The 9,934-nt window shown below is 36.2% G+C and overlaps 2 protein-coding genes and 1 long non-coding RNA gene across 3 annotated transcripts; 1 reads left to right on the forward strand and 2 right to left on the reverse strand.

The window, feature by feature from the left end:
• Nucleotides 1-1,396: 1,396 nt before the first annotated feature.
• Nucleotides 1,397-2,132, reverse strand: LOC116178455. The gene is made up of 3 exons (XR_004146846.1): nucleotides 1,904-2,132; nucleotides 1,469-1,783; nucleotides 1,397-1,414 (listed from the first exon to the last, which is right to left on the reverse strand). It is a non-coding gene; the product is annotated as an uncharacterized LOC116178455 (long non-coding RNA).
• A 311-nt stretch (nucleotides 2,133-2,443) lies between these two features.
• On the forward strand, nucleotides 2,444-3,969 carry LOC116178454 (26S proteasome non-ATPase regulatory subunit 6). The gene is made up of 5 exons (XM_031497947.1): nucleotides 2,444-2,700; nucleotides 2,748-3,099; nucleotides 3,145-3,473; nucleotides 3,524-3,692; nucleotides 3,741-3,969. Exons 1-5 carry the CDS (start codon nucleotides 2,556-2,558, stop codon nucleotides 3,913-3,915), a joined length of 1,170 nt encoding a protein of 389 aa, XP_031353807.1. The 5' UTR covers nucleotides 2,444-2,555; the 3' UTR covers nucleotides 3,916-3,969.
• A 344-nt stretch (nucleotides 3,970-4,313) lies between these two features.
• Nucleotides 4,314-9,215, reverse strand: LOC116178453 (NADH-ubiquinone oxidoreductase 75 kDa subunit, mitochondrial). Its single transcript, XM_031497946.1, has 8 exons — nucleotides 8,542-9,215; nucleotides 8,227-8,494; nucleotides 6,156-6,298; nucleotides 5,818-6,098; nucleotides 5,110-5,388; nucleotides 4,910-5,051; nucleotides 4,542-4,855; nucleotides 4,314-4,494 (listed from the first exon to the last, which is right to left on the reverse strand). Exons 1-8 carry the CDS (start codon nucleotides 9,152-9,154, stop codon nucleotides 4,348-4,350), a joined length of 2,187 nt encoding a protein of 728 aa, XP_031353806.1. The 5' UTR covers nucleotides 9,155-9,215; the 3' UTR covers nucleotides 4,314-4,347.
• Between the last annotated feature and the right edge of the window lie 719 nt (nucleotides 9,216-9,934).

Genomic DNA, 9,934 nt, shown 5'->3' on the forward strand with positions numbered 1-9,934 from the left:
ATTATTCAATGCTATAAGCGAATATGTTTGTCCAAAAGCATATTGCTATGTGCAATGGCAAACGGTCAAACAAAATCTTTTATACGAAATAATAGCGGTTTACAGTAAAGTTGAATTCCGTAGTTGTAATTTAATAAGCGTATACCGGAAACAATAAAACAATTTTTTGGACAGTAAAAGTTTATTTAAAAATAGTGGCTGATTAGAAACAAAATAATGAACATGTGCGGTATTAGGGGTTTATTCAAAACGAGATGATTGTGGCGGGCTCTGTGACGTAATAAACCCCACCAATCAGCTGCTAGAACCATTCACATGACATACCCACATACACTTGGCAATATTGCAGGAGAATGTCATTTGTAATTGACTGTACGCTGGAAGCATGATGGAAGATCATATTTGGGGGGTTAATATGAAAAACTTCTGTTGAACATGACAAAAAAAGCAAAACTGTTCCAATTTTAAACATTTAGACAAACAAATTATAAATGTAGGAACGTTACCTTTTAATAAATAATTTCTATGTAAAGCACATTTTAGGTGTTTTTATTTATTTGCATTTTTTTTTCACACAAAATCAAATACAGAACCTTTTTTTGTTCTAATTCTTATTTGTGGCCATACAAGCAACAAAAATAAGGTATATATGTCCCATGCGCAAAAATGCTGTAGACCAGTGTAATCTAGGGACTTTATACCCATTGAGTAATACTCAACGGTATACCGTATACCTAAATGTGTTTCCCATAAAATGCATAAGGTTAGCAATCTGTTCTATGTGTAGATCTGTGCCTATAGTGATAAAAGGGTAACACAACACAAAACTCGTGAAAAAATAGTTGCGGATGGGCAAATTGATCGAAAGCAACATTTTGGATCTTTGGTTTATTTGAAAAAAAGATTTGTGTTGGTACAATAAATGCCAGTTTTTTGGCATACATATATGTTACACGGTTACTCCCTGTACATCGAGATGTACCTGCACAGTCATAATGATCTGAAGCATGTAAAACTTGCTTCAGCAGAAGTGCAGTAATACTGTACACCCACTACAACTTAACAAGATATGATCACTAGCAGAACGAATTTCGCGCATGACGTCACAGTGTGACAAACTTGCATGGGAGAATCAGGCAAAGCACGGCTTTTAATGTAATTTCGTTAGGATTTTTATTGCTAATAAATAATAATTTATATTTTCCGTTGACGGTAAGTAAGTTCATACAGTCATAGAGTAATAAAAACCACACAGACAGACAAATACAGAGGAACTATTTTTATAAAAATAAATGTGGAGAAAAGGTAGGCAAACTGCATGAAATACCAGGCCGATAATAAATTTAACAATTTGCTCATGTTGCTCTTGTACCTATGCTATTAACCGAGCTCGAGCAAGCTATTAATTTAGTACCTACGTAAAGTGTTTACAATTTAAGTAAGTGCAAATAATACATAAAAAACTCACCATGAACAGTTAGCTCAGAGTCTCGATTAACTTCATAAAGCCTAATGGCTTCATCTAGCTCCAGTTGAGACGAAATGGTACAAGGGTCCCCTTCTTCATCTACCCATTTCATCGTAAATGCTTGATCGTGAGTAAAACGACAAATTTCGCGCATTTCGTTACAAAGCTCCTCCAAAGAAATATTCTGATTAATATACGTAATGAGTACTTCGCCATTATATGCGATTTTGGCACGTATTTCGTGAATATTGTTATCGTGCGCTAACTGAGTGGGCATTTTACTAATTTAACGTTGAATTGTTCTTGTTAGAATAGCTGTAAAAAAATAGGCATTTACCAATCAAGTTTATTTGTCATGTCTCAAATATGTGTTATTAGTCACCCCCAATCAAGTGAACAATATTAATGTAGATAGCTATAAATTATATAACTTACTTCCGTTGTCTCATACAAACGAATAGGTCTATTAATTAGCACTAATAACAGAAGAATAATTTTTAACACAAAATTTCTAACCTAAACGATGCTTCGTCAACAAAGCAAAGCCCACCGCAATACTTCAAAAACTCATCGTTAGGTGTCCACACTGTACATTAAAAACAAGTACCTACTGCATACTTTATTTGAACCTCCTCGGTGAATAATGTGCGGCGAATTTAAAAATATTATGTAACCGAAATAGGCCGAACTCTTGACCAGAAAGAATGAAATATGTCTATTTATAGCAAAATAATAATAATAATAATAAATGTCTTTATTAGGCATTTAAACAAAGTAAATATCTAAATAATATAATATATTAAAGCTAACTGCCTAAGGGCGGCGTTCAGTCAATTGAATTTATAGTTATAAATTCAATGATAGAAGCATGCTTGACTGCTCTTTCACTCATTAGACTGAGTGCATTGTAGAAGCTAACATTTATGAATACTGGCAACGTCGTACTGACGAAAAGCGGAAGTGTCGCGCATGTGCCGGTCGTATTTGTCGCAATGAATCGGAGATTCTTGTCTAACCTTAAAAAAAACACTAAATAGTGACAAGGCAATTTGTGGGTATTATTTGAAATTTGAAAAAACTAAGAAAAATGCCTATAGAAAACCTGGAAGAAGAAGGTTTGGAAAAGAACCCAGACCTGCAATTAGCGCAACTAAAATTTTTACTCACCCTCAATGAATACCGCAACGACAAAGTCATACATACAAAGATTCTAGATGGAATAAAAAAAGATGGTTTGTCTTTTAAATTGTTTGATTAAGCCTTAATATTATCTATTTAGATATGGCTCCTTGGTATGAGCTCGTTTGTCAAGACGCAGGATGGAAGCCAGACACAGATTTGCTTAACAGAATGAAGGCCGAAAATGAAAAACAATTAAAGAAGCTCGATGAAGCTATTGAGGATGCCGAAAAGAACTTGGGTGAAATGGAAGTACGAGAAGCGTACCTTAAAAAAGCGGAGTATTACAGTCGGATCGGAGACAAAGACAATGCAAACACAACCTTCCGTCAAGCATATGAGAAAACTGTCTCTTTAGGTCATAGGCTTGATATAGTATTCCACATGATTCGTATTGGTCTATTCTTTATGGATCATGACATTATTGTGCGTAACATCGATAAGGCAAAAACGTAGGTAATTTTGTGACTGTGGGCTTTTAAGTAGATTGCTTGTAGATTAATAGAGGAAGGGGGCGATTGGGACAGAAGAAATCGTTTAAAAGTGTACCAAGGCGTTTATAGTATGGCAGTGCGTGATTTTAAAACTGCCGCCACCATGTTTCTCGACACCATTAGCACATTTACTTCGTACGAATTGATGGATTATCGCACCTTTGTACGGTATACTGTCTTCATGTCAATAATAAGTTTACCACGGTATCAGTTGAGAGATAAAGTGATTAAAGGTTCAGAGATTCTGGAAGTGCTTCATTTTATGCTCGATATTAAAGATTACCTCTTTTCTTTGTATGAATGTCACTATTCGGAATTTTTCAAAAAATTAGGTAGGTAAATAGCATTTGGTATTTTTATGTTGTAAGTCTCGAAATTCTAGCCGAAGTTGAACGTGTTCTGCGAGAAGATTACTTATTACACCCTCACTATCGTTACTACACTCGTGAAATGCGTATTTTAGCCTATTCACAATTGTTAGAGTCGTACAGATCACTGACTTTACAGTATATGGCGGAAGCTTTCGGTGTATCAAAGGATTTCATTGACCAGTAAGCGTCGAAAATGTTATATTCAGTTGTTTTTAATGCCTGTTTTAGGGAATTGTCAATTTTTATCGCTTCGGGAAGAGTCCACTGTAAGATTGATCGTGTTGGTGGTATTGTAGAGACAAATCGTCCTGATCAGAAGAATGCCCAATTTAATTCGGTTGTGAAACAAGGGGATTTATTGTTGAACCGTGTGCAGAAACTTTCCAGAGTTATTAATATATGATTTGTACAATATTTATGAATCAGTTTTTTTTTTAATAAACATTCTTGAGTCGGATTTATTCTTTGACACCCCTAGATCGGTACCATTGGTTATTCATTTATTCTACCTTGCATACTTTTTCCCAAAATTATAAATACACCCAAAACATCGGTAAAGCCGTAAAGTTTTTCAATATATTTTTTTACACATGATAAAAAATTATGTACATATTTCTTCATGTGGCTACTTGTCTAAGTTCATTAATCAAATCAATATGGAATATAAAAAATGCTCTTTCCCAAGGACGTGCAAAACTATCCCACAGCATATGAGAAAGTACTGTTTCGCCTATAGATAGAATTCTTAGTCGATTACTTAAAAAAATTAAATGTTACCTATACTCAATAATGAAAGATCAGTGAACTCATTTTCTAACTTTATTACATAGTGTATCTAGTATTTCGAACATTGTTGTGTTTTATAAGCGGTTACACACTTAGCCATTGTAGCAGAAGCTCTACTTATAACATCGGTCATGTAGAAATCTTCTAATGATTTTTGTGTAACCGAAATAGGTTTCTTATTTACAGTTGCCGACTCCTATAATCAATATTATAGTACTGGACAACGTTAGATTCCAACATTACCTTCAGTGCTAGCGCTAATGCTTGTGAAAAGTAATTTGCAGATTCCACATTCCCATATCTGGTCAGATGTGGTGCAATTTCTTCTAAACGGCACCGGATTTGATCTAAATTATCGTACGGTAGCCGTTGGCCAACGAACTCTGATAGTGCTCTAATAATTTTCCAGTCCTCACGCGCCAATCCGGGTGGAGACACTGCAACAAGAGTTTGTTGTGCTCTTCCTTCTGTATTAACATATGTCGCTTGTTTTTCTGTATACGCAGCGCCAGGTAAAACTGCGTCAGCTATAGCAGCGCCACAATCACCATGATGACCTATTAAAAAAATTTCTAAATTAGTATAAAGATAAAGTATTAATTCTCTCTAACCCTGATAAATTATAAAGCAATCGGATGGAAACTGGGATCTCTCTATTGCTTCATCTGCTCCCAATAAGTAAATAACCTTTAGTTTGGAATTATCTTTAAGTTTTTCGTAACCGGGGACATATCCAACGTCTAATGCTGCAACCTAAATGACAACGGTTATTACCCAATTTGAAAGTAATTACTAATTATGACAAATTTACTTGACCCGCCACTTTATGCAGAATGTTTAGAACTTTCCACTGTGGATCTTGTACATTTTTTTGAATGAGCGCCGCCAGAGATTGTGCTGCCAACAGGACTCCGCTACCGTCAGGTCGATTTAAAGCATCCTGCCCGACGATAATGAGTGGTTTCTTAGCATTCTTTAGGCATTTTGCAAATGTATCGTTTCCATTTTCTAGGTCTTTAATAGAGCAAGGATCGTCACCTACATGTGTGTAATCGTATCGTAAATCCACTTGAGGGCCGATAACTCCAATCTATTACCAAAGACATTATAAATAAATGTTTTAGTAGCAACCAGGACCTATGAATATTAAAAAATCAATGTATAGTTAATACACTGATTTTTTAATATTCATAGATCCTGGTTGCTAAGTCAGTATAGTTAATACACTGATTTTTTAATATTCATAGATCCTGGTTGCTACTAAAACATCCGGTTTCTATTTACTGCAAAACATAAAAGATCACCCTGTTCAGTACACCTTTGCCGATTTTGCAAAACACATCTGAATGAATTACACGAGTATGTTACTCTCGATGTTACTATTACTCCACACATTCAACATTTACAAAAGATGTCTTGCAGAATCTGAGTTGCAACTACTATATGACATATCAATGGTAACCATTGCGTCTATACTTAATGCTGAAGTACTTACACCGAATTGTTTAGTAATTCGTACCTCAGTTTCATTATGTACATATCCTTTCCTAATTCTGGCATTTAACAACGGTGCCTCCAGTCGTATGTTAGTCCCCACTAACAATACCACATCAGCTTCTTCGGCAGATGCAATTGTATTATTGAGTAGGTAACTGGAACGCAAGTCTGTACCAGAACCATTTACAGGGAAAGGATTTTCAGTACACACGTCTTCAGAACCGAGCTTATTTATAAGATCTTTTAAAGCAACTAGTGCTTCTGCGTCTGCCATACCTCCCGCTATTACTCCAATATCCGAACCTAAATTTTCGTCAAATTAAATATAATTGCAAATCACAAAGCAGAGTAGTTACCTACCGGCGGATTTTATTTTTTTTCCAATAGCAATTAACGCAGTTTCCCAGTCAACTGGTTGTAGTTGTCCATCAACTTTTACCATCGGCGATACCAATCTCTGCCTCTTCAGTCCGTCATATGCGAATCTAGATTTGTCGGATAACCTAAACAAACCATTATTTACGTTTGTACTTGGTATAGGTAGCTAATATAGCGCTATCATTGTATCAACATCCAAATAGAAGCACAATGGAAAGCATTTTCGTTGAGATATATCTTTGAACATGCAACATACCCATATATACATTCCAAATTTCGAAGCTAAAACTTTTTGTCCACACGACCCTTTTGGGGTGATATGGGGGTAGTAATTTTCGAAAATATTTTCCAAAATCTAAAATAGCGTACTCAAAAACTTGGGTGAAAGCTTTTCCTACATTTTTGCTATTGCAAAGAGTATTAAATATAGAGAGATTCAACTCTACCTGTTAGATTATCTCTGTACAATCCTGTGTTGCTGTTAAAAACATGTATGGGATGTTCAGGTATTTCCCGTATACTAATAAGTTACCTTGAGAATGAATGGGTTGCATCAACAACAAATTTAGCATCACACAACCTTATCATCTGTGAAGATATTTAAAAATATCGAAAATCAAAAAAACACAAAGGCTTCGGAATACCCTTTTCAATTTTGCAAAAATTTTTTTCAAATTCTACCACGAAAACGCGCACCCTTACAAGGGATTTCAATGGCTTGTGTTTACAGTATTTCCGTGGCAAGTAAAAAACCGTTTCTGTATGAAAATGCACGTCTTAAAGAAAAAGTTGATAACTTCACACCATACCCGCACGTCTGTCGGTGGTCTCATTTCCGATTAAACAGGTGAGCCTATTGCAACCTGAAAAGCATTTGGACAAAATCGCGCATTCACAAGTGTGTCAAACTCTCATTTCTGGTTAAAGGGCTGAACCAATTGGAGGCAAATTTAGTTCTATTCTTAGACATAAAAGGGCAGAATCGCGCATACACAGGTGGTCTCTGTGCTAGCAAAAGCAAATTTTTTAGTTATTGATGGATATCGATACAAATTTAATGCAATATAACATACGAAATGGGTATGTTGCAATGGCTTGTGGTAAACCGTTTCCCTATAATTGTAACGAATATTCCTGAAATCCCGATAGACATCGAGGCGCTATCAAAGATTAGCCATCAGCGATAAAAAAGTAAGGCTGATGTGCCGCATTCTTTCCTGGAAATATGAAGTGTTTGTTCTAGAACATTCCGAATCGTTCTTGAGCACTCGACAACATTCTAGAAAAATTGTTGTTTGCTGAAAATGCTCGTTCCTAGGTTTGTAAACTTAGAAATTACGTGTCTTTCTCACACATAGGTACATGTTCACCAAAAAGAGTCTCTTAAAAATGTTTACTGCACTCATTTTCGTCCCCTAATACCGTCGTTGCATTGAGGATAGCAGAAGAGCTAAGATTATCAATGATGACTTCAGTAATTTGATAATTTTGTTGGCGAATAGCGGCGTATATGTTTCAAAATCTACTAGTACATAAATCCTATGAGAAGAAGTAAAATCATGACATGGTTAAAAATGACCCATTAGAATGCCTTGATCATGCAAGACCCTTGGCCATTAATTACTATAGATTCTTCTTGATTTAAACATATGTATAAAGTTGTGAATTCAGTGACCCTATGCAATTCTTCGTATGGCATTAAAAATCTAAACATTGTTTTGTGTAAATATTTAGTTGTCATTTTTTGCTCAATGTAAACTCTGGTTAAGTACAAGAGCAACACGAGATACACAATACAAAATTAATAAAATAGTTAAGCATTTGAAAGAAGACACTGGGTTATTCTCAACGCAGGATCTCACTATCAGGGTGTTACAAAGACACTCCTACCTTTAACTGTACAGGGGTTCTGGATACGTTTTGGTTATTGCATGTTACTATAATTTAACGGAATGCATGAAAAACTATAATTTTCTGTTACTATCGCCACACTACCACCTTTTCAATCCCGTTGCCCTTCTATTCAGATTGTTATTCAATGATGCTACCCTACCATTCTTCATTGACTTCCTCATTGGTGCGTGGCAATATTCTTAGCACCTCACCCGTACGGGTACATACAACTATATTGGAACCAACGGCATCTAACACATCAATAGAGTCGGTTCGACGAATTTCCCAAGGACGAGCCGTGAAAGCATAAGGTTTACTAGTAAGCGCCCCTACGGGACATAAATCGATAACATTCCCAGATAACTCGGATAAAAAGAATTTCTCAACATAAGTTCCCACTTGCATATCAGCACCTCGCCCCGTAGTACCTAAAATTTAAAATGTCATCTTTGCCCTTACAACAAAGAACACAAACCTAAATCATCGATACCAGCTACTTCGGAAGCAAACCGTATACACCGTGTACAATGAATACATCGTGTCATTATGGTCTTAATTAGTGGTCCAATATCTTTATCTTCCACCGCTCTCTTACCGGAAAAATCTATGTCAGTGAACCGGGATCGATCCGACCCAAAAGCCATTGATTGATCTTGCAAATCACATTCACCACCCTGATCACAAATCGGACAGTCCAAGGGGTGGTTTACCAATAGAAACTCCATGACACCTTCTCTCGCTTTCTTAGTCATCTCCGAATCAGTCTTAATACGCCAGCCTTTCATGACGGGCATCGCGCAGGCCGCAACCGGTTTAGGCGACTTTTCCACCTCGACGAGACACATTCTGCAATTGCCAGCGACCGCCAATCGTTCATGATAACAAAATCTCGGTATCTCAACGCCGACTAATGCGGCCGCTTGGAGTACCGTTGTACCCGGATCGACTAATACAGGTTTATCATCTATGAATACTTCAATTTGAGCAGGTTTTTTGGCATCTCCCGCTCCTCGTGTCACAAGGACTCCTAATTGTTTGGGACTTACGAAAGCTCCGTTTAGAGCTCTTTGCGCCGCTGTACGTAACATCTACAAGAAGAAATGTAGGTAATTTCTCAACTTTGTATTATATAATGACAGATGTGTGAATTCTAACCTAGTTATGGAACTCTGTACTTCAAAAATAAACTACGTAAGACATGTTCGTTATTCCTTAGCCTATACTCTTTCCTTCTCTAAGGTTTATTCATTCAATGGAATGGAATATCACTATGCATTGTAATAGGAAAGAGACGAGAAACTAATCGATTAGCTGCACGTTAACGAATAAAAAAACTCTTCTTTTTAACCTTATTATTTCTTTTAAATTTACTTAAAAAATACATTTGCAATTGTTATTTACCAATTAGATTAATGATTTCAAAGAAAAATTTAATTACAATTTCTTTTCTCTCAAAATTTGGATGCTGCCTATTCTTCAGTGTCTGTTTTTGTTATAATATACAGGGCGTAACAATAAACGATTTTGATCTTGATTAAGGAATTTCTTCTATAATTCCAAACCGAAAGCGGTGCTATAAGGCTTGGCAAACTGTATTAGTGAATATTGAAGTCCTAGTCGATGCTTGAATACTACTTATGGAAAAAGTTGTCGAGAACTCACTGGATAGGGAGTAGGTATATGTATGTACTTCTGAGCCCTGAGGGGTATTCCAATGATAATTGTCAAACTTAGCACTCCATGATGCTGATGCTGTAGAGTGTAGCATTGACTAATGGGGGGGGGGGGGGTATTTAGTCAATGAGTGTAGACTGTAGAGATAGGGTATGGAATAGTTACTTCTCAGAAAAGGAACATTCAAGTGTCCT

Source organism: Photinus pyralis, unplaced genomic scaffold (genome assembly GCF_008802855.1).
Source record: "Photinus pyralis isolate 1611_PpyrPB1 unplaced genomic scaffold, Ppyr1.3 Ppyr1.4_LG8, whole genome shotgun sequence".
NCBI lineage: Eukaryota > Metazoa > Arthropoda > Insecta > Coleoptera > Lampyridae > Photinus > Photinus pyralis.

Coding starts and splice junctions, on each gene's coding strand:
- LOC116178454 (XM_031497947.1), top strand. CDS start 2,556: ATGCCTATAGAAAACCTGGAAGAAGAAGGTTTGGAAAAGAACCCAGAC. Junction 2,701..2,747: donor AGATGGAATAAAAAAAGATG/GTTTGTCTTTTA, acceptor TTATCTATTTAG/ATATGGCTCCTTGGTATGAG. Junction 3,693..3,740: donor TCAAAGGATTTCATTGACCA/GTAAGCGTCGAA, acceptor TGCCTGTTTTAG/GGAATTGTCAATTTTTATCG.
- LOC116178453 (XM_031497946.1), bottom strand. CDS start 9,154: ATGTTACGTACAGCGGCGCAAAGAGCTCTAAACGGAGCTTTCGTAAGT. Junction 6,299..8,226: donor GAGGAAGTCAATGAAGAATG/GTAGGGTAGCAT, acceptor TGGTTTGTTTAG/GTTATCCGACAAATCTAGAT. Junction 4,856..4,909: donor TTGCTTTATAATTTATCAGG/GTTAGAGAGAAT, acceptor TTTTTTTAATAG/GTCATCATGGTGATTGTGGC.